Source organism: Equus caballus, chromosome 9 (assembly GCF_041296265.1).
Source record: "Equus caballus isolate H_3958 breed thoroughbred chromosome 9, TB-T2T, whole genome shotgun sequence".
NCBI lineage: Eukaryota > Metazoa > Chordata > Mammalia > Perissodactyla > Equidae > Equus > Equus caballus.
Genome location: NC_091692.1, coordinates 16,729,822 through 16,754,851, shown reverse-complemented (window position 1 = coordinate 16,754,851; position 25,030 = coordinate 16,729,822). Strand labels below are relative to the sequence as shown.

The 25,030-nt window shown below is 36.4% G+C and overlaps 1 protein-coding gene across 1 annotated transcript in view; it reads left to right on the top strand.

Moving 5' to 3' along the window:
• Positions 1-19,039, top strand: part of C9H8orf34 (chromosome 9 C8orf34 homolog) — a 370,388-nt gene extending 351,349 nt beyond the window's left edge. Inside the window, 2 exon segments of the mRNA XM_023648496.2 lie at positions 15,543-15,602; positions 18,141-19,039. Of these exon segments, the coding sequence (XP_023504264.2) occupies positions 15,543-15,602; positions 18,141-18,148 (68 nt within the window). The 3' untranslated portion in view covers positions 18,149-19,039.
• The last annotated feature ends 5,991 nt before the right edge of the window (positions 19,040-25,030 follow it).

Genomic DNA, 25,030 nt, shown 5'->3' with positions numbered 1-25,030 from the left:
AAAAAACATCTTCCTTAGTAAGCAAAGAAGTTAAACATGGACCAACTTATGTGCAGCCTAACTTATAGGAGGAGGAATAAATCATTGTGAAAATGCCTTTTAAATCTCTGTTGTTGGGACCAACCCAGTGATATAGTTGTTAAGTTCGTGTACTCAGCTTTGTGGCCTAGGGTCCGCGGGTTTGGATCCTGGGCATAAACCTACATACGACTCATCAAGCCACACTGTGGCAGCATCCCACATACAAAATAGAGGGAGATTGGCACAGACGTTAGCTCAGTGACAATCTTCCTCAAGCAAAGAAAGATTGGCAACAGATGCTAGCTCAGGGCCAGTCTTCCTCACCAAAAAAAACTATTATTATTGGGTATAGTTACTAGTCTATCAGTAAATATATGTAGCTCCAGCTTATAATTTTCATTCTATAAACATAATCAACTTTAGAGTAAGCTCTTACCTGAAGTCCCAAAGCACACATGATTTATATATTTTTGATATTAGCTCCCTTATCAGGTTTACAAATATTGTCTCCCAGTTGGTAAGTTGCCTTTTCATTTTGTTGATGGTTTCTTTCACTATGTAGAAGCTTTTTAGTTTGATGTAACTTGCTTATTTTTGCTTTTGTTGCCTGAGCTTTTGATGTCATATCCAAAAAATCGTTGCCAATACCAATGTCAGGGAACTTTTTCACTATGTTTTCTTCTAAGAGTTCTACAGTTTCAGATCTTACATTTAAGTCTTTAAAACATTTTGAGCTGATTTTGGTGTATGTTGTAAGATAAGGGCCCAATTTCATTCTTTTGCATGTGGATACACGGTTTTCCCAGTATCATTTATTGAAGAGACTATCCTTCCCCCATTATGTATTCTTCACACCCTTGTTGAAAATTAATTGACTATATATGCTTGGATTTAATTCTGCGTTCTCTATTCTGTTACATTGCTCTATGTGTCTATTTCTATGCCAGTGCCATATTGTTTTGATTACCATAGCTTTGTAAGATAATTTGAAATCACAAATTGTGATGCCTTCAACTCTGTTTATCTTTCTCAAGATTGCTTTGGCTATTCAGAGTCTTTTGTGGTTCCATAAGAATTTTAGAATTATTTTCTATTTCTGTGAATAATGCCATGAGAATTTTCATAGGAATTGCATTGAATCTGTATATTGCTTTGTATGGACATTTTAGCAGTATTAATTCTTTCAACCCATGAGCATGGAATATCTTTCCATTTATTTGTGACTTCAAGTTCTTTCATCAATGTTGTATAGTTTTCAATGTACAAATCTTTCATCTCTTTGGTTAAATTTATTCCTAAGTATTTCATTCTTCTGATACTATTGTAAATGGAAGTGTTTTCTTGATTTCCTTTTCAAATAGATCATTGCTGGTGTAAAGAAATGCAACTGATTTTTATATGTTGCTTTTGTATCCTGCAACTTTACTGAATTTGTTTATTAGTTCTAACAGGTTTTTGTGTAAGTGTGAAGTCTCCAGATTTTCTGCATATAGGATCATGTCGTCTACAAACAGTGATAATTTTTCTTCTTTTCTGACTTAGATGCCTTTTTATTTCTTTTTATTGTCTGATTGTTCTTGCTAGTATTCCTGTACTATGTTGAATAGAAATAGTGAGAGTGGGCAGATACTTGCCTTGTGCTGGATCTCAGAGGAAACACTTTTAGTTTTTCTTCATTGATTATCTGTGAGATTTCTATAAATATCCATACTTGTGTGGAAGAAATTTTCTTTATACCCATTTTATTGAGAGTTTTTATTAAACCATAGCTGTTAAGGGATTAATATACAAAATATATAAGGAACTCATACAACTCAATAGCAAAAAAAACCCCCCAAATAACCCAATTAAAAAATGGGCAGTAGACATTTTTCCAAAGAAGACACACAAATGGCCAACAAGTACATGAAAAGGTGCTCAACATCACTAATCATCACGGAAATGCGAATCAAAAACGCAATGAGATATCACTTCTCAACTCTTGGGATGACTATTACCAAAAAAATAACAAGTGTTGGTGAGGATGTGGAAAAAAAAGAAGGCCTTGTACTTTGTTGGTGGGAATGCAAATTGGTATAGCAATTATGGAAAACAGTATGGATGTTTCTCAAAAAACTAAAAATAGAACTATCACATGACCCACAGTTTCTCTTCTGGATACATACTCAAAGAAAATGAAGTCAATATCTTGAAGAGATATCTACGCTCCCGTGTTCACTGAAGCAGTATTCGCAGTAGCCAATGTATGGAACAACATAAGTGTCTGTCAATGGATGAAAGGATAAAGGTATATGTATACAATGGAATAATAATCAGCTTTAAAAAAGGAGATCTTGACATGTGCAGCAACATGGATGAACCTGGAGGACATTATGCTGAGTGAAATAAGCCAGACACAGAAAGGAAAAAAACTGCTTGGTCTCACTTGTATGTGGAATCTAAAATGGTCAAATACCTAGAGCAAACAGTAGAGTGGTGGTTACCAGGAGCAGGGACATTGGGGAAATAGGGAGATATTTGTCAAACGGTTCATAGTTGGTGTTATGTAGGATGAATAATACCATATTGAATACTAGAAATTTGCTAAGATTGATTTCTGGTTGTCTCAGTACCAAAAAAAGAAAAAATGGTAACTGTAAGGAGATATGTTAATTAGCTTGACTGTAGTAATCGTTTCACTCTGTATATGTATATCAAATCATCACGTTCTACACTTTAAGGACATACAATTTATATTAAAAAATGAAGTAAACAAAGCATGCATGACCATTTCCTATAAAGCGATAGCAAATTTTGTGTGAGTAACTGTCTTCTCACTGTATAGGTAGTCTAATAGACATAAAATTTCAAAGATGGAAAACATCTCTAATACCATCCATCCAAGCCCTTAATTTTATAAGTGAGGAGACTGAAAGCCAAAGGAGTGACAATTACTTTTCACAGCTGTTAGCTGAGTTAGTTGATCAGCGGTCAGGAACAAAGAAAATTTCTACAGAGGTTAGCACATTCTGCTTTTCTGCTTTCCCTGGCTTTGTTTTTGGTTCGGTGTTCATGTTTTAGACCCAAAAGAAAGACTTCAGATTAGGCATCTTTAGCTGAAAAATAAATGTATATGCAGAGAAGGAATATTTGGGGAATTTATTGACCAGGAGACAGTGTTTATACATTTTCTTTCCTTGTTTAGATTTTATTCTTGATTTTAGGTATAATTCTTGAAAAAACTGTGCTATTTTGGAATGACAATGCTTTTATTAAAAGCCTATGTCTGGGTTCAACTTCACATCTAACACTATGTTGTCAAAGAAGTCTTTGTTTATCCCTATATAGTAGTATTTAAAGGCCAGAGACTATGAAATAATAGCCTATGGGCTGTATTTATCTGCACACATGCTTTATTTGGCTAGGACAATATTTTAACATAAAAATAAACTTAAGCTAACATTTAAAAGTTAGGAGATACCAAGTAAAAAATCCAGACACTCTTTTCTTTGAAAAACAAAAGATGTGGCAATACGAGGTTTGCATCCCCGCGCAGCAACCATTAGCCTGAGCCGCGTAGCAGCATTAGATGATGTCCATCCCCGCCGGTTTGCCACAGCCCTTACTACTTTCTAATGTCTCCCGCCAGCCTGCTTCCCTGGTTTACGTTCCACTCCTGCCTTGGTCAGAATTTAAGGCTACTATCTCTGCTGTCTGATAGGGTCATGGGACTTCCTTGTTAGCCAGAACTGTCTGCCTCAAGGTGCCCAAGTTCTTTTCTATTCCTATTGTCATTCTGCCTAAAATGTCACCAGTTCCTAGGTCCCTTCTGTTAACCAGCAACCTCTTTCACAAATGTAGTCTATAGTGTTGTTAGGATTAAGTCCACACAAATTCATATTCAGACCTTACTGTACATTAGTTTTGTCTGATGTCGTTTACTTAATACTCAACTTGAATCTACCTGATAGAAAGAGGAGATGTGATGCTTTGGTTTGGAGGGAGAATCTTTCAAAAAATTGGAAAAATAATAAAACGAAAATAACCCATAATATCACCATTTGATGATGTTTTCTGTTATTATTTTGGTGATTTTTTCCCCAAAATTAAATAAAAAATTTCTCACGTGCAGTCTCTCTCACATACGGGCATGTACGCACACATGTACACACCTGAGATCATCTGTGCAATCATCTACACAGTAATACGTGATGATATGCATCCTGGGTACAGTTTTCTAATACGACTTTAACATTACGTTTTAAATATTTTCCACGTTGTCCAATATTTATAATATATATTATTATATATATTTATGATTTTTAAAGTAAATGCATAGTACTTCATTATCTGGATGTACCACAATCTATTTAGTCACTCTTCTATGGTTGAACATACAGTTATAGCAAATGTTTTTATTTTTCTAAATGATACTGTGAAGAATATCTTTGAGCATTCATCTTTATAAATATTCATGGGACATATTTTTAAAATTTATTAGACAAATTACCAAATATCAAGGCATTTTTTAACTTAAATTCTGTGTGTAATTCAAGAAGGGGTAACTTTAGCTTTAATATATTGGTTGATGAAAATAGTATTGTATTTCTTAAAGGATATTTCTAAAATTCTTGCATCTGATTTGATTTGTAGACGCATATTATTTAGTACATAGGTATTAACTCTCTAGCCACGATACTATGAAAAGCACAGAATATGTAAGATCCGGTCTCTGTCCTCAAGGTCATTTTATTTTAATTGTGGGGAAAAAGATGAACATGTATGAAATAATTGCAAAAGTTTGAAGACAGAAAATTCTGTTCTTAATTGTGAAGTTTCAATACATTGGATTTTAAGTGAGAAAATGCTTTGACAAAACTGAGGAAATTTGATTTTGCAATGGAGTCAAAGAAGATGTTTTTATTAGATTGCAGTTATTTCTGAAGCTAGATTCAGTGCCACTGCAGATAAATTGAGGATATTATCGATGATTTTCAAGAAAACAATTGCCAGTTGACGGAATGAACCTTTCATGAACTACCAAAACAAAATTCTAGACATAGAAACATTTTTAATACATTTTCGTAAGTGACAAAACAATTGTTGCAAACTATTAGAAAATAAGGAACATTTTTAATACTATTTTTTTAAATTGTGAAATATACATATGCAGAACTTTACAAAAAATAACTGTATAATTAAGTAAATAAATGACAAAGTAAACACCCATGACACACCATCCAGTTTAAGAAATAGCCCTAGAATCTGCTCTCTTGTTCACTCACCACTATCTGCAAAAAGCAATTATCTTATAGGTAAGCATTTCCTCGCTTTTCTGTATATTTAACAATATATTAATGCATTTTGAACACTAAGGTTTAGAATATCTTGGTTATGGTGGAAATTGTTGTCTCATTCCTCATCTAAAAAGGAAAGCTTTCAATATTGCATCATTAAGTATGATATTTGCTGTAGGTTTTTTGGTATATATACTTTTTTTAGATTAAGAAAATTTTCTTACATTCTAAATCCATTTTTTTTTAATCATGAATGGATGTCAAAATTTATCAAACATTTTAATGCATTTTTATATCAGTTTTTCTCATTTATTATGTTAGTTTGGTTAATTCCGTGGACTAATTTTCAAAAGTCAGTGCATTGCATTCTGCAATTTAACTTTAACAAGTTATACAAATACTCAGATTTTCTATTTCCTTTTGTATCAGTTTTGATAAGTTGTATGTTTCCAGATATTTGCTCATTTTGTTTGAATTTTCAAATGCATAAAGTGTTTATAATGTGCTCTTATTGCTTTTAAAATGAGTTCCAGTTCTATAGAGATGTCTCTTTTTTATTCTAGATATTGATTATTTGGGCCTTCTCTCCTTTTATTTTGGTCAGAAGTTTATAGATTTTATTGGTCTTTCAAATAAACCAACGTTTAGCTTGTTGGTCCTCTACATTGTATGTTTGTTTTTTATTTCATTGATTTACTATTTATATATTTTATTTCTGTCTACTTCCTCTGGGATTTATCTTCTGTTCTTTTTCTTCTTACATTTTAGATGTATATTCATCAGTATCCTAACAGAAAGCAAATAGTTTATTCAGAATAATTCAAGGAGGGTTTACAAAGGACTATTAACAAAGATGTAAATGAAAGAGATCACAAGGAATACGGCAATAATTTGAAGCCAATAGCAGTTGAAGATGCTTGCCTGAAGGGACAATATGAGGAAGCAGTTACCAAAATCCAAAGTGGAGGGAGAAAGAGTCATGTAGAGTCAGCTGCTTCATGAAGAACAATGGCTTTCAATTAAGGAACAAAACCAGGTTAAGATGAGGGAAGGAACCAAGCAAGATAAATTTATCCTCTTCCATTCCTCCAGTCTTAGCTGAGGCTCCCTATTAGCAAATCCTAACTATAAGTAGAGGACCTTGGAGCTCTATTGATATATATCGTGAACCTTGGTTACCTGGGACAAAGAGTTGGATGTTGAAAACAAAGAGTATATCTGGCAGGAAGATAGAAGATATGTGGCACAAGATGAATGCTTGCCTTACTGATCTTTAGCTTTTCTTCTTTTCTGATATATGGGTTTAAGGTTTAAACGTTTCCTCTAAGTCCAGCTTTATTTTCATCCTGCATTCGTTTGGTCGAAGAATAAGCTCTGTATTGGTGGTTTAAATCATTTGAAATGTGTTGAGACTTGCTTAATGACCCAGGGTATAGCCAGTTTGAACAAATATTTAGAAGCACAAAGTGCTTTAAAAAAATGGGTAATCTGTATTTTGTGGTTTTTGGGTGGAGTTTTCTTTATGTGTTCATTAGGTAGAGTTGGTTGATTGTGTTGGTCAAATCTTCCGTATTCTTCCTGAATTATTATTATTATTATTTTTTGATGTTGTTCTATCAGTTACCAAAAGATGTGTTGAAACGTCCTACTGTGACTATGGATTTGACTGTTTCTCTTTTACTTATGTTAATTCTTGCTTTATAAATTTTGATGCTGTTTGGTGTAAACAAATTTAGAATTGTATCTTCCTGGTGAATTGAATCTTTTATCATTAGAAAATATTCCTCCTTTTCCCTGTCTGTTTATTTTGCCTTAAAGTTATGTTCTTTGGTATTCCTATTGCCATGTTGGCTTTCTTTTGGTTAGTGTTTGTGTGGTGTATGTTTTTCTATTCTCTAACTTTTCAAACTTTTTGCATTCGCATGTATCAGGTAAGTCTCTTCAAAACAACATATAATTAGGTTGTGGGTTTTTTAAAAATCAATTTTAACAATCTTTTTTATTTAACTCATTTAGTCATTTTATATGTAATATACTTACTGTTATAGTCAGGTTTGAATATACTATCTTTATACTTCAATTTTCCCACTATGTTATGTTCCCATTTCTCCCCTTCTTGCCTTCATTTGGATTTTTTTATTGCTCTTTTATTCTCTTTTAACTTGAAGTTTACATACTCTCTTAATATTCTTTCAATGATTGCTCTTGAGATTGCAACATGTATTGTTTACTTATTAAAGCTTCATGTTAAGTGATCCTTTTATCCTTTTCACTTAGAATTCCATCCTTAGTTGTTTTCTAGTATTGCCATGTATTTAAATTTCCCATGTATTTTAAACACCATAGGTATTATTATTATTGTCAAATATTGTGAGAATCCATTTACATTTTCCTATAGTTTTACTCCATTTGTTGCTATTCAATTCTTCCTACCTCTCTGAGATTGCAACTTGAATCACCTTTATTCAGCCTAAAGAACACCAATTAATATTCATTTTAGTTTGTGATCGATGGTGATGAATTATCTTTGTTTGAAATTTCTTCATTTTTCCTTTATTCTTAAGGAATATTTTTGCTAGGTATAAAAATCAAGACAATTTTTTTCTTTCAACACTTGGAAGGTATCATACCATCGTGTTGAGAAGTCACCTGTCAGTTCATTGTTACTTCTTCAAATGTTTTTAAGATTTTCACTTTGTCTTTTAATTTTGCAGCTTACCGTGATATATCTAAATGTGGCTATTCTCAGCTTAACCTTGGGTTCTTTGTATTACACTTGGCTGATGAAAATGCTTCTAAATCTATAGCTTTTACTTCTTTGGCATCTTTGGATTGTGCCATATTCTCTCTCTCTCTCTCAAGTCTTTTTTGGCTTATTTTCTAGTCAGCTATTGCTGCATAACAAATCACCCAAAACTTTAGTTGCTTAAAACAACAATCACTCATTTTGGTCACATACTGCAATTTGGACAGGGCTCAACAAAGAAGGCTGAAATCTTTTCCATGAAGCATCAGCTGGATGGTTTACCTGGGGTTGGAGCATACACTTATAAGATGGCTAACTCACTGATTAGCATGTTGGTGGTTGCTATTAGCTGAGAGCTCATTCAGGACTGAAGGTCAAAGACCTTTATTTTTTTCTATGTGGACCTTTCCTCATGCATTTCTCCAGGGAATATGTGGGCTTTCTCACATTATTATATCTGGCTTATAAAAGTGAGTATCTCAAAAAACAGTAAGTGGAAGTTCTCTGTTGCTGAAGACCTGAGTCTGGAAACTTGCACCACTTCCACTGCTTTTCTTGGCTAAGCAGTCACAGATTATAGATTCAAGGTCAAGGGACATGGTTCTACCGACTGATGGGAAAAGTGTTAAAAAAGAGTTTGGACGTTATGTTTTGAAATTACCACAGCTACCTATTAGCATATGTTAGACATTCTATCTGTATTCAATGTGTGCCCCACGTCCATTTTCCATCTGTTTGTCTCTGTCCATCACTCTGGATATTTTATTCTGATCTATGTTCAAGGTTGTTATTTCTCCTTTTAATGCTATCAGATCTGCTGTTTAACACATATATTGACTTCAAGATTTCAGTTATTGTATTTTTTTTTATTTTAGCATTTTCATGGGTTCATTTTTCAGTTTCTGGTTCTTTCCAAAAGTTCTAAATATTGTCTTTCATTTTCCTATTAAGCATAATTATTTTAAAGTCCATGTTTGATAAGTCCCTCATCTGACTCCTTGTGGATCTGTTTCTATTCTCTGTTGTGTTTTCTTGGTTTTTGCTCATGTGGTCTTGTCACCATGTATGTCTGCTTATTTTTGATTAAGTGTTAAAATTGTGTATGAAAAATTGCGAAGATAATTTGAGACCTAGGACAATGTTAACTTCTTCCAGAAAGGATTTTACTTTGCTTCTGGAAGAAGTGCTGGAGTACTAGCAATCCTAGATTACTTGAATTCAATAAAAAAAGAGAAGATTTTTATGTTGGGCTTTATTCATTGAGAGGGCTGGTACATTTCCATTTTGCCCTTACTCCTCCAGTGTGGCCTGTCAGTATAGCAACCCAAAACCTAGGGAATTTATTTAGGTCACCTTTCCCAGTAAGACTGGAGCTCCAATTTTTGTCCTGCCAGCCTGGAAATCTTTTTCAATCCTTCTTTAGGTTGTAAGCCTCTCAGGAGTTTTTTATGTAACTGATAGATACCTTCAGAGAAAGCGTGTCCCCAAATTCCATGCTCATTTCTGTTTATTTCCTTATTTTCCTGGATATGCCCATATAATACCTTATTGTTTTTATAGGTCTCTGATGTCTTTACACAGGCTTTTAAAAATATTTTATCCAACTATTGTGTTTTTAGTGGGCTGCTTTGTATGAATAATTTACCCAATAATTACTGGTAAATTTCTCACCGCAAATATATATCAATAAATTTGGGCAGAATCAGCACATTTTTGGATTATTGCATTTTGTTTAGAGTAAGAAAATATTAAATTTTTCTTGGCTTTAATTTCTGCTGGACATATCATATGTACTTGGTAAATATTAGTTAATTCTAAGTTTTTACTTTTAGGGTAAGCGTGTGTCATGTAAAATGGTTTCTATTTATGCAAAAAAAGATAACGACAATATTAATTTATCTTCTATACCACAAAGACTTCTGTTACTTGCTTATAATTAGGTTTCTATTTACCTTTACTGATAGAATTATTAATGGCATTGTTTTTTCACTCTTGCATGGAATTTGTTCCCAGACACTTGCTGGTTTCTCATGGCAATTTACTAATGGACTCACTTTTTTATTGTGATGCTACACATGAGTCATTTAATTATCTCAGTGAGAGGCTAATTTCCTCTTTCCAGAAGCTGTGATGGAGTGGGAAAAAACTAGGAATCTGGCTGCTCATCTAAAGTCCTTCTTCTTGCTGGTAGTCCCCAGGCTACTAAATTGCACAGAAAGAGCTCACACTCAGAAGCATCTGCAGCTGCTTAATTCTCAGATTTTGAGTATCGCAGATAGATTAACCACATGGAGATTAAGAGGAATGCTCTCCTCCAAGGTTGTCTGCGGAATACTTTCTGCCTTTTACTTACAACCAGGAATTATTTCTCTTTTCATTTGTGAAGCTACAGCTCATTTTTCTGTTTTTCTTAATTATTCAATGGCTGTTTCATTCAACTTGCTGCCTCTAATATGCCTTAGCACTGCAGAGGAGAGAAGGATTTTACACTCCAAATTTGGGGCAAAAAGAGAGACCTCTCCCTTGGGAGGGCTCAGGAGTGGTGTGGTTGTCTTATGCAGTGCTCTTATATATTCTCCCAGGCAGTAAGAGTTCATCTCACATCTACCAATTAGGGTACCTGCAGCCGTGCCATCATTGATCCCAACCTACCGTATTCGTTCATTCTTCTTTTTTTTTTTTTCCTACTTGAGTCTTAAGTGCTTACTTTTCTCAAAGTAAAGAATAAGATCAATGAACAAACTATTCCCTCCAGAAGATACTATATTTCCATTGTCTGAGCTAGGCTAAAAGTTGCCTGGCACAGTCTTTCAGGAGGTAATGGAATATTTATTATTAAGCTATAGCAAGAAATCTTAGCCTTAGATAGGCATTGTGGCTGAGGAAACTATTTGTGTAGGCATAATAAAGTGGATATATGAAGATAATAGGTGTTCTAAGCACAGAATTTCAAAAATGTGGACTAATAAATATTTTTCACTGAGAGAGTTACCTTATATTCTAATAGATGTATAATTTAATAATAAATTGGGAAAATGGTCACATAGACTAACATGAAATAGAACCACAAAGTCTGTTTGGGGGGATATATTTAGCATTATAGCATTCCATTTCTCTTTAAAGCATATTGTAATTGACATTTTAAGGCTCATAGAAATACATGCGTCTCTAAAAGAGGAGGAAATGGAAGAGGACTGACATTTATTAAACTTTTGTTGTTTTGTGCTATGTAGTATCTCTTTTAATTCCTTAATGTGTAGGTGATATTACTCTGATTTTACAAACTCAGATTTGTTAAATATCCTTTTGCAAGGATACATGATTAAAAGTGCAATTTCCGTTCTAACTTAATCTGAGGCCGTATGTTCTACTGTGAACTGTCGTTCCATCTCTAGAAACTAAAAAAAGGAGGGAGGGGGCAGGAATATGCGTATAGATGGTATCAAGAAAGGAATTCTTTCACTGAGCACTGAAAGAGTTTGTATCATAAAGAAAACACCACGAAACTTGAAAATAAGGAAAAGTGACATATAAAGAAACAAGCAGTAATACATTTGGGTAGGAAATCTGCTTTTAATATAAACTTCAACTTGATTTAGTTATATTTACACCACGCTCCAAATTATTATCTACAGGCAAAGTCATCCAGAAAATTAAGGGAGGCATATATGATAAACATAAAAATTAAAATTTTGACAGAATAAAATAAATAACATTTAGTAATTACGTTAGGCATGTTTTCAGTCCCATAGTAAGCTATTAAAAATAGAACAACTGCTCAAAGCATGCTGCCAAAATTTCTTCAGAATGACTTGTTTTGAAATGTTGACTAAATATCCCAAAACTGTATATCAACTTTCGTATAATTAAACATTCTTCAGACCAAAAACATAGCTTTTCTGTATATTCTCAAACATAAATTTCTCCTTCATATTAGGACACAAAGGATTATCCATCTGTTAACATTTTAAATAATTTTCAGAAAATTTCTACTAGTTATATAAGGCTTTATAGTTTATAAGTTCCTTCACATATTTAATTCCAAAAATTAACCTATTAAGGAAAATTTAGTCTTAATATTCTGTTTTATATTGTAAGTGTTCAATGCATATTTATTTATTAAATATTTATACATATACTGTTTATTTACTTAATAAATATTCACTGAATGAATGAGTAAATTTAGTTTGAATTGATTAAGTGACTTTTGAAGGTCACTTGAAAAGTGGCCAAGATTGGGTCTCCATCTTCTGATTATTTAGGGAGGCCACAATGTCTAGAAACGTAAACAAATACATATAATAAATGGTTTATTGGTATGCAGAACAAAACATGATATGTTCAATGACATTTCATATGTTCAATGTGGTGTTCCTTTGTAGTAATGATAGTTCAATCAGGGTTGCAATGAACATGGTGCATTTACACAGCATTTACATCAATGCCCATACACGCCTTGGTGATGCACTGCCTTGGGTGATTTGTGTTGCTGTTTCTACTGGATAAACCTGTACCTATAGCATTCAAGAAGAAAAGAAGAGAGTTCTAGTCCCTAAACAAAAATATTATCTCTATTTCTAGACTCTATGGCTACTCTCTTGCTTGCTTGTTCTTTCTCCCACCAAAACTGCTTCATTTCTTACATTTCTAAGAGTATGGGAAATAACAGGATCTCCCCAGTATATAGTCCTGCTTCACAGAGGGAGGCAGTGGAAAGCTGGACACTTAAGTGAGTTGCCATACAAGAACAATGTTATGCCAAAGTTCAGTCCAGAAACTTGAAATTAGTTAATTCTGTCTTTTATTTTTGTTCTCCTTGGCCCCTCTGCCTTGCCCCACTGCCCCTATCAAAATAAAATCTCACGTATTTGTATTCTTAACTACTGTTGATATATTTCCAGATCTTTCCACTGTGCCTTTGGACCTGGAGTATGATTTGCAAACTGATTGTCCCTCAATGCTATTCAAAGAACACTCTCCATGCCTTTTCTATCTCATTTTAAATGGTTCCAAGAAGACACTGCTTCTTTTTCAGCCTTCCCCAGAAAAGTTGCTCCTTCTTTCTCTTTCCATGTGTCAAGCACCATGAGATAGCATTAACATCCTACCTGAAATTCTCCTTTTTAGGCCTATGCCATTTCTCCTGCTGTCTTGTTTCTTTCCTTGTCACTGTATCCTACCAGTCACTTCTGTTCTTTCATGAAGCGTGCGTACAAGTGGCTCATTGTTTTCCCTCCTCCACAACTCTGATGATTAGGAGATTTTATCTCCCATTTCAGTGATTGATCCAATGGCCTGCCATTTTATATCCTTGGCCTTCTCAAATCTAGTGATCTTCTAAGGCAGTGTACTTTTTTTCTTGTCAAACGTGAAATAGGGTCCAGCTCTAAAATCTTAGATTACTAAAATCTGCTCTCTGTCCCAAATTTCCTGCCCTTAACACTCTCTATATCCTACTAAACCTACACTTAATCTTGTTTTGTTGCCCAGACACTTCACTACTCCTTTTTCTTCAAGTATCTCAGACCACAGCTGGCTTCATCCTTCACCCTAAAGTCCATGCTACATAGGACAGTAATACTCAAAGTGTGGTCCACAAACCAGGCAGCATCAGCATCAGCATCTCTTGGGAACTTGTAAGAAATGCAATTTCCTTGGGCTCACTTCACATCTACTTAGTCAGAAACTCTAATGGTGGAGTCCAGCAATCTGTGTTTTGAAAGGCTCTCCAGCTGATTCTAATATACACTTAACATTTGAGAACCAGTAATATGGAGCATTAATTCAACTGCTCTCTTGCCATCATCCCTTTTTTGTTTTAAGATTGGCACCTGAGCTAACATCTGTTGCCAATTTTCTGGGTTTTTTTCTTTCTTCTTCTCCCCAAAGCCCCCCAGTCCGTAGTTGTATATTCTAGTTGTAGGTCCTTCTGGCTCTGCTATGTGGGACGCTGCCTCAGCATGGCTTGGTGAGCAGTGCTAGGTCTCTGCCCAGGATCCAAACTGGTGAAACCCTGGGCTGCTGAAGCAGAGTGCACGAACTTAACCACTTGGCCATGAGTCTGACCCCCACCAGCATCTTTAATATCTTTGGGTGGTAAAGAACACTTGAACTTGAATGCATCATTATTTTATTCAAAATTCTTCTATGTATTGGATTTCTAAAAACATACCAAGTTCTCTAGTGTTATTCAGCATCCACTTTCCATACACAATCACCACCTTCGATCCACATGCTCTTTGTAGTTCCTCTTCATCTAAATTAGAATAACGTAAATCTGTCAAATTCCCACTACTTAATGATACTTCCACAGGTGATTCCCTTATAATCATCCTTTGTGGAGGATGCTGAGTGATGCTGACTTGCTCAAGGTCATGTATATAGAAAGAGGCGAAGCTAGAATTTGAACTCAGGTCTATCTGTGTACAAAACCCATGCTTTCTCTATTTTGCTGCTGAATTATGTGAAGCAGCAGTTGCATTGATATACTTCATTCACTCTAGTTGAAGCAATACTTACCAATGGATGTCTATAGAACTTTAAAAATGTTATACAAAAATCTGTTAGCAAATAACTTTGATAAATATCAGATTAAATAATTTTCTTTATTGTAAGATTTCTAAGAGCCTTTAATATGCTGTGGTGTCTTTTGATCCGCCAAAAAGCAGATATGAAATGTTGTTGTCCAAATTTCCTTGACCCAAGAGCCATTTGTTAGTGGACCACCTATATTAACACCTTGCAGGACTAGCATTCCGAGATCTTCTTTGGAAAACTTAGACTTAATCTCTTTCCTTCCTTTTCAAGAAATGCGGAGTTGCATTATCTCCCTTGATTCCTATATTTCTTCTGCTCTTATCTTCTGTTTTATTTCCCACTCTTTTAAACTAAAATGCTCATGTCCCTCTGTCCCACTAGGCACTGCTCTTCTGCCTCAGGGATGCATTCAGAGGAATTACATTCAACCTGTAATGTTATGTGCCAGTATTATAAATACGGTGTATGTGTATGTGTATGAAAAACTTCGTGTAAAGCTCACAATAACTTTGGGATGATGACAGTAAATTACATATGTTACAGCATCACAATACCGTGACATCTATATATCCGATCTTGCATAAGCTGTGTGGGCTAGCAGTCCGTACATCATTACTTTCCTGCCTAATGCATGCTGGACATAAGAATTATGAATGCGATTTATATGGGCTCTTCCTGCAGTCCACATATATAGTCATAACACTCTCTGGAGGTGTACTTTGCCCTAGATTTTATTCAAAAATCAGCAAAAGTTTAAATTGAAAATGACTGAATTATGGAATGAGAATATACACACTATTGAACAGTTAAATGTAATTGCAGCTCACTATATACTAGAAATGTAGTTTTGATGTCAGTTTCCATTAATTTTCACTAGATGTTGGTTTCACCACTAGGAAATTATGTTTAATAGGTATTTTTTCCTGGTCCAGCGTATTATCTCTTTTTCTTTCGTTGCGCAGGTTCTGCTGATCTCCTTCTTTGTGTTCCGTGCTCTTCTTGCCCTACACTGGTCTACTCTGGTATGTTTGTTCAGGGTACTTAATATCAATGTCAGGTAATTGTGGGTACTATCTACAACTGCTCAAAGTTCAGATTTTTCTTTTTAATACATAGCCTCATGACCTATAATGAGAAGAAAATTTTCCTCCAAGTATTCCATACAATGTTTCCTTTTTCTTTTTGTGCTGTTCTGTGGCTCTCAGGCTCTTCATTGAGTCTGCATTGTATGCTGAGGAAGTGGGGTGGGGATTTTAAACCCCTTCTCCTTGGCAGGAAAATCACTTTTAGATATATGTGAGACGAAAACATATGCCCCTACTGTGCAGACCATGGGCTCTATGACACTATTAAAAATGTCCTGGAGATACAGCATCACAGAACAATTTCACATCCATGGACATGAGGCTATTCTATGAACTGGATATATAAAGATAAGCAATTCACAGTGTCTTCTCTCAAGTGTGTCACAGAGAGAAGCAAAGGGTTGAATTTGTCCTTAGCACTCATAGAATGGCAGAATATCAAAATTAGAAGGAATTTAGAACCATCTATTTCTCTTCTCTTCTAATGCTGGTCTCTTCTCTGCAGTACCCCTACCAAATGGTCATCCAGCCTCTGCATGAGCACCTTGAGGAATGGGAAATATACTACCTCCTGTGGCCGTTCATTCAATTTTGTTCTGCTCTAATTGCTCATTGACCCAGTAATTCTATATTAAGAAATCACCTAAAGAAATAACTTCTGCAATGCACCACTGTGTGGTTGTCAGAGTATTAGTATGTTCATTGCACATGTTTCATAATAAAACATGGAAACTGTTTTATAATAAAACATGGAAAACATGTAAAAAATGGAAACTAATTACCAACAAAAGAAGATTGATTAAAAAATTACAGCAATCTACATAATGGAATATTGTGCATCTATTATGAAGGATGAGATATATATTAACTGCATATATACATGTATTTATACTAACATTAACTGGATCCATCTATCTATATCTATATATACTCTGATGTGGAAACATTTTTACAATGCTGTTACATAAAGTGAGTCAGAAGACAGAATATTAAAAATAATTCATTTTTGGTTATATATAATGCATAGACACATACACAATCATTTATTTACATCTGCAGAATAATGTCTGGATAGTTACAAACAAAAATACCTTGAAAAGATATCTGCACCGCTGTGTTCACTACAGCATTATTCACAATAGCCAAGACATGGAAACAACCTAAGTGCCCATGGATGGATGAATGGATAAAGAAAATGTGGTATACATAGACAATGGCATATTTTTCAGCCATAAAAAAGAGTGAAATCTTGCCGTTTGCAACAACATGGATGAATCTTGAGGGCATTATACTAAGTGAAATATGTCATACAGAGAATGACAAATACTGTATGATCTCATATGTGGAATCTAAAAAAAAAACCAAGCTCGTAGATACAGAGAACAGATTGGTGGTTGCCAGAGGTAGGAGTGAGCAAAATGAGTGAAGGTGGTCAAGAGGTACAAATTTCCAGTTATAAAATAAATAAGTCCTGAGGATGAAATTTACAACCTGGTGACAAAAACAAACAAACATATGTTGCTTAAATTGTAAAAAATGTTTAAAACCTACTTTAAAAGAAATTATTCTCTTATTTTGCTCCAAAATCTGAATCCTCATAGCTGCCTTCTTTCTGGTTCTGTCCTTTTGTGTCACAGACTAAAATTGTATCTCTCTTCCACATAGTAACTCTACCGTTGTAGGAACACAAAGATCGTGTGATTCTCTTCTTTAGTCGTTCAAGTGTTCTTTGTATGACACACAGATATATTGCCCTTCAATTCAAAACTCTAAATGAATAAATCATTCATGTGATTCATATTTAATAAAGGCCACAATGAATCAGGAACTATGCCAGAGAATAACATGTCACTATCGTAGATGACTCGAGCTTACTAAATCATGAAGTCACACTCTGAACACAACGTAAGAACATTATTGACAGAAAATGCTGGTGATTATTGTTATATAAGCATTAGGGTGAGATAAGTGCATGCAGCAGGAGAATACTACCTTGACAAGTAATCAAAGGGCCCAGAGAAAATGGTACTTAAGGCTAAGACCCAAAGGAGTACAGGAGTTGGTCAGGTAAAGGAGTTAGCTTGTGTTGGTTGGGATAAGTAGAGCATTCCAGAAAAGGGAAAAGTATGTGCAAGGATAACTAAACTCCCTTCTTCCCTGTCTCCCCTCCTCCCTTGCTCTTCTCCCTCTATTCCATCAAACAAATACTTATTGAGCAAATGCCATGTGCAAAGGATTCTTTCAGGACCTGAGAGTAATTTGGGGATTGCATTTCTTCTTTCAAAGTGTTCATGGTCTAGTGGGTGAATCAGAAATATTAAATATAACTAAGGTACAAAGCAGAAAAAACACATAAAATAAAGAATTCTAGGAGAATGGATATTTCCCCTTGCCGTCCTAATCATATTTTTAAATACGCTACACTATAGACCTATCATTAAGCACATTTTCTTTTGTTCTGTTTCTCCCCTACAGGTCTGTGAAGCAGGCAGAAGAAGTTGCAAGTGGTCCTTAAAGAAATTGCAATTATTCAAATCTTTATGTATAGTTCTAATTTTATTTACCATGTGTAATCATTTAGAGAATGGTTATTTTTATAATATCAGTAACAAACAAGTACTCTTATAACCAGGGGGTGCCTAAGTGTGTCATCAGAGAACACTAACTGGCAAAAGATTCCAGGGTGGTTAGGATGCTGCTTTTTGACATGGTTAGTGTCCTGGGTTTAGATTACTTTATACCTAGTTATTAAGATTACTATTTGATACGTTAAATATTGCCTGATCCAAATAACTTTGCTTAAAACTTTTCTGTATTTTAACTTGTCTAGGGTTTTCTACTTCTTATATTTTTATAATATTTTCTCATTTTTTAGATTAACAAACATTATACTTACCCACATGTGCCAAGATGTGCCATTTAGGTCTCTCTACGAGTCAGCTGTTTGGTATCATCACCTGCCATACGTGTTTTGCGCAGCAGCAAGAGACATATTCTCTACCACTGTTTCTTCCTCCGATTGTCTTCCCTGTTCCCATCAAAACAATTGATGTTAATTCAATAAAGCAGATCAATAAGGAATGAAATGCATGCCCCAAAGCATATGCAATGAAAATTGTTTGACCAGTTATCCAATTATTGAACCCAATTAAGATTATCCATTTTAAATTTGATATATGCTCGCTTTTGGAATGTGTAATGCAAACTGATGCTAAGTGAATGGGTCTAAGTAAATCTCTTGAGTATCTCTTTTGTCTGTTTTATCTTATTTGTCTTAATCAAAGTTTGCTTTCTGAACCTTTAAGGCATATGGTTAAATTATAAAACTGCCTGTATAACTGTCAAAGAAATAAACATTAAAGGCTACAACATGGCTAAAGACTAAAGGAAACTCTGATTGTAAGAATGAAGTCATATTCCTAAATCAAATAATATATTAAATTTTCTTACATTAACATTTTTGTATGCATAGAAACTCATAAGGCTAACTTTCATAAAAGTTATAGCTTTTTGGCTTTTGGGGTTTTTTGCTGTGGAAGATTCACGCTGAGCTATCACCTGTTGCCAACCTTCTTCTTTTCCTATGTGAGCCGCTGCCACAGCATGGCCACTGACAGAGGAGTGGTGTAGGTCCATGCCCAGGAATGGAACCTGGACTGTTGAAGCAGAGCACGCCAAACTTAACCACTAGGGCTGGCCCTAAAAGTTATTGTTTTTTATAGGAAGAAACAAATTAAAGGCTGAGAAAACAGTATATTTTTGAGCAGAAAAGAGAGAAGTCAAGAGAGTAAGTTTATGGGACCAGAATACTCCTCTATTTAAAAACCTTTACTATGAAGATTATCTTCAAAAATGTTCAGCCGAGGATCCAAATGTTTCCCTGTTAAGAATAGTCTTTCTTTGAGACGTGTCACCCCAATGGCTTCATCTGAGCCGTACTTTTCTCCAACCATCACTGGGTCAGTTTTTGTCCTCCTTTTGTTCATTGACCTTCTCCTGAAGTCACCGTACAAAGTGCCACATCAACCTCAGGTATTAGATCCCCCAGGATATCAGAGTGTATATTGCTGAAAATGCTACCAAAGACATACAAAGCCAGACGCTAATTAAAGTGGTAAGGAGAGATTTTAATCAGTGATAAACTATTGCAATAGAGGAGAGGGGGCCACATGAAGTGAACTCAACATCAGTTCCTGCAGCGCTGACTGGATGTTTTGAAGGGACAGTGAGAGCAGGGATGCGGAATTGCCAGGGCTTGAGCGGAGTCAGTGAAGTGGAAATTCGTACAGAGCAGGAAGTGGGTGGATCCATGTGAAACTCATCTGGGTTTGCTAACTGGGCCTTATTGAGGTTTGACTTCTGTCCTCCCACAGAGGCTTGGAGACAGGGGCTCTATCTTCAGGTGTTGGCTGGAACAAACAGTAAATTCTTTTGGCAGCCTTACGTTTTCCCAGACAGGAACTTAAGGGGGCTGGAGCTGTCATCCTCGGGATGCTCCCTGGACTGTTAGAAACTATATTTGTGTTTGTTTGAGTCTTTTAATGTGGGAGTGGGTTGGGGCGGATGAAATCATTTGTACTGCGTCTGCAGTATTTGCAGGCCAAGACTGAGGCCTGGTCAAAAAGAGCGATCAGAGGAGCCTGGCTAGAGTTTGGGCAAGGAGAAAATCTTTGTATGCCAACTAGACAGGTCGCACACACGTACACCCTCCCTTCTTTGTCAATAACCGCTTTCAGAGGCCAAGGACAGAGACCATGGCCAGTAAACAGCTAGAACCCAAATCAGGACATTTCTCCAGGTTGCTTTCCTATCTATCCTTTCAAATGTCACATATAAAATCTGAATCTCTTGGCACTCATCTTGGCTCCCATTACTCATTTTGCCTCTTTTGAGTTTTTTTAACACAGCTCCAGAGTTATTGCAGTGTTAGACCTTGAAAACCCCACACAAAAAAGGCTTCTAGAAATGCTCCTCAGATTCCCCACTCCAGAATCACTACTGTGGACAGAAGGCTTTGAGCTCTAAGTCATGCCGTGGCCTTTGGGTGTCCCTGGCTGGTAACCTCTGACTTTCTGGATATGGAGGCCAGACCCTTATTCTCAAGGGTGTCACAGTTTAGTGGGGGAAACATACATATGAACAGATAATTTAAATAAAATGTGGGAGTGTGCAATGATGAAGACATTTACAAGCTGGGCTACTATGGGAGCACAAAGAGCAGTTGTGAACACATCTGGGATCTGAACTTGGAAGAAGATGAGTTGTGGGGTGGGCAAGAAGTCAAAAAAGTTTCCACGGAAGAGATAATGACTCAGGTAGTTCCATAAAGATGAGATGCAATCAACTGAGCAAGAAAAACAAATAGGAGGGTCTTAGTGGGAACAAGAGAATGAACCCAATATAGAAATCTGAGTGGGCAGAGTGTGCACAGGGATGAAAAGAATTAATGCATGGTATTTATTACTAGAGGATGTAGAGTAGGGTATGATGCGGCAGCTGATGGGGCAGAGAAGTGGGCATGGACTGGGCTAGGAAAAATCACACGTGCCATCCAGTGATCTTCAACTCTGGTTGCTCATCAGAATCATAGATGCTTAAATCCTATTATCTGGGATTAAGATTCAGTTGGTTTGAGGTGGACCCTAGCCATCAGTATTTATTAAAAATCTTTTTGCTTGATTCTAATCAATAACCAAGAATGAGAGCCACTGCTGAAGAGAGCTATGAAGGATTTTCAGCAGCAGAGAGGAGAGTGACAGTGTCAGATAGATAGGATAACTCTGGCAGCTGTGAGGAAAATGGCAGAAGAAGGAGACACAGGGAACAGGCAAACCTGGAAGTGGGGAAACCAGCCAGGAAGCTGTTGCAGGAGTTAAAAAATAATAATAAAGGTTTATTTAGATTTATTAAGGCAAAAGTTGTTAAGGATTTAACTGTGGTGGGACATTCTAAAAGTGGGGGAGCAGATGGAATCAAAACCTTTTTGAGGGCTGGAATTGTCAGCTCATGTGGAATCATGTGCACACAGATTGGGGTGGTAAGGTATTGTCAAGAGTGCCTCCCAGGTTTATGGCTTGGGTGTGGGGGTGGCTATAGGACAACAGAAGGGACAATAGGGGAAATTGGCTGCTGAAGATGGAGCTGCCTGTAGGACATTTGATCTGAAATGTCCAGCAGACACTGGGGCCAAAGCGTAGGGCCGAAGATACAGATCTGAGATCCATATGTATATGTGGGTTTATGAAAGCTATAAAAGTGGATCACATTGCCTGAAGAGAGCCTCTGGATGCTTCTCTAAGGAACCGCTCAGTTTAGGAGTCAGGCCAAAGAGGCAGCAGGAAGAACACAAAAGGAACTATTCAGAAAGAGAAAACAAAGAGAAGGGGCGGCCAGCTACCAAGAGAATGGATGACCGTGATCTTCATGGTGGTTTTCCCCAATCAAATTTAAATCTTTCATCTAACCCTAGATGCACTGTAGCTCCTACAAGACACTTCCTTAAGCAATGAGTTTTTCTTCCTTTAACTGAAAGCCCAGGAAAATGTCCACCTTGGGTGGAGCCTCCAAGGATGAGACAGGCAGGGACTGTGACTGTTGTGTGATGTCACTATAGGGTACTAAGAGACAGTGAAGAAAAACATCTCATGAACTGAATATTGTTCTACCTCATTTCTTTAAAAAAAGGAGATATCTCCCCCATAAGCCTCTGAGACTGTCAAGCCCCCCCAACCCACTTCATCTATCATTTATTCAACAAGTATTTGTCAAACTGTATGTATCTAATACCATATTAGACTCTGGGGACTTGGCAGTAGTGGGACATACATGGTCCTTTGATTCATGAAGCTAGGTGGCTAGTGTGGGCATAACACTGACAAATAAACAGTAGTTTACAATAGAGCTTAAGAGTGAAGTACAGGATGCTAAGGGACCACACATGAAGAACATCCAATCTAGTTGCAGATAAGGAATCTTGGGGCTTGGTTAACCTGCAATCTAAAGGATGAGAGAGATTATTCAGGTAAAATTGGGGGAGGCCAAAGGGAATTAGGGATAGTAATGGAGAAAGGTGCCGAGGAGTATTTTGAGAGAACAGCAGGTGTAAATATCCAGAGATGAGGAAGAGCACGGTGTATCAGGTGAAATGAACAATTGAGTATGGCTGGAGTGTAAGAGATGCGCAGTATTGTCAAGCGATGGAGATGAGAAGTTGTTAGCATGAAACGATAAAGGCTGTTTTACGATATATTACATTCAGAAAGCAAGAGAGACACATGGAAGAGTTTTGAGTGAGTGAATAGTAAGACTTACATTTTAGAAAGACAGTGTTTGGCTTCAGTGGGGAAAATGGATCATAAAGGGACAAGACTAGAGGCCAGGGGAATGGTGAGGACACTGCAGTAATCAACATTAGAGAGAGGGCAGTGCATAGATAGGAGAGGAATTTAAATAGTTGATGATTAAAGATGGGTGGGGAGTGTTACAGAAAATGGTCAGATTTCGGGCCCAGACACCTGGTAGTGAAATGTATTCAGAAGGAGAGGAAGATGTGGAGTTCAGTTGGGGATGTGTTGAATTTAAAGAGACTGGGCACATATCCAAGACTTTGAGCATCAGCAACATAAAAATGGTCAAACAGAGCATAATAAAAATAAAGGCAGTACATATCATCACCCAACAAGAGTGTGTGCAGTGAAAAGAGGACAGAAGTTTCAGGGACACAATAGCACTTAAGGGACTGAGAAAGTCATTTCCAGAGTGAAGATTTTAAGTACACTGGACTGAGTGGGTGGCCCACACACTGTTTCTAGGAAGCAGAAGGTCAAAATCAATGCACTTCAAGGTCCCCAGTTCCTGTAAGCACAGCTGGATCTCAGGCGAGAGGCAAGCATGGGCTCATTTGTTGAACAACCTTTAGTAGTCTAGTTTAATGAGGCTGTAGACTTCCTGTGGGTGGATGGAATAAAAGGCAGCAATATGGGAGTGGGAGAGGGTATTAAGGGACATAGAATTCCCCTTATTTAGGAAGGAAAACTAAGGCATGACCAATTTGGGGTCTTTTTATTCAATGTGTGGAGACATCTACCTTAAAAATTCCTTTTCTTCAGTTACCAGTGATGAAGAGACAACTAAAATCTTTAGGGAATGGCTTAAGAATTGGTCCTTCTGTAACATTTTAATCTTCCTTTTTTTCCTTAAACTAACCAAACGTAAGTCTTTGGTTGGTTATAAGGAAATAACCATTGCCAGCTGCTGAAATCAGAGTCTAAGACTCTGCATTGAGGGAGAGAAGGCATCATCAGTCATCTTCCTCAGTCCTAGGGGCAGAGCAGTTTCCCTGCTGCAGTCGTGGCTTGCCTACACTATAAACATTTGTTGGTTTTTCAACTTCCTTTGGCTCTCTTACTGGTGTTCTTTCTGTTTATCTTTTTCAAGATGTCTATGCTGGCTTCTTGTCTCCTTTGAGTCTTTGATGTTTACAGAACCCATCTCTGCAAAGCCAACATCCGTGGATTTGGGTACAAGCAGAAGCTACGATTTGGCAACTGTTATCACTATTATTGTCATTTAAAATGTGCTAAAGATCCCTGAGTGCTACATGCAAAACGACAATAGTAGTATGACCCAGTGTGTTTGAAAAACACAGCAGTCCCTCCGCAGGTTTCTCTCAGAAACTGCCTAGCAACTGGCAAGAGGGGTGAATGGCCTACTGGTTGTGAGTATACGTGGCTTATTGGGGGAAACGGCCAAGCCAGAGCCTCAGAGCAGGCTCTGAGAGAGCTTGCCGTTTCTAGCATAGTACATTACAGCTGTATCTCAGCGCCTTTTAGAAACCACAGGCATTTGATTGAAAGAATAACCCAAAGTTTGCCACCTGAGTAAAAGAGAAACTATTGTGCTTGTGGATATTTTATTACTATATTTTGCAAAACTTCTTAGCTAAAGATAATGAGCCTGTACAGGAAAAATTCCTGAGCGTAATCAGGATGGTATTATCAGTGCTTAAACTGAGCTATGGAAATTCGTGTTTCATTGTGGAAAACAACTACATACACACACACACACACACACACACACATATATATACACCTTAAGTAAGTTATGAACCAAAGTTTTAGCATCTTTTATATACTTATTGTTTGAATTCATTGAAATATCTTTCTTTGGGTCTGTGATAGAAGTCAGTATAGCTCGCCCTATCCAGTTCTCTTCTGCTTCTGGTATGTAGAAAGATTTCCCAGTCTCCTGCAGTTAGGCAGGGTTATATGACTAATTCTGACCAATGGGCCATCAGTGGAATTGATATGTATCACTTCCAGTCCAAAGCTTTTAGTAGAGGTATGCGTTCTCCACATTCTCTTTCT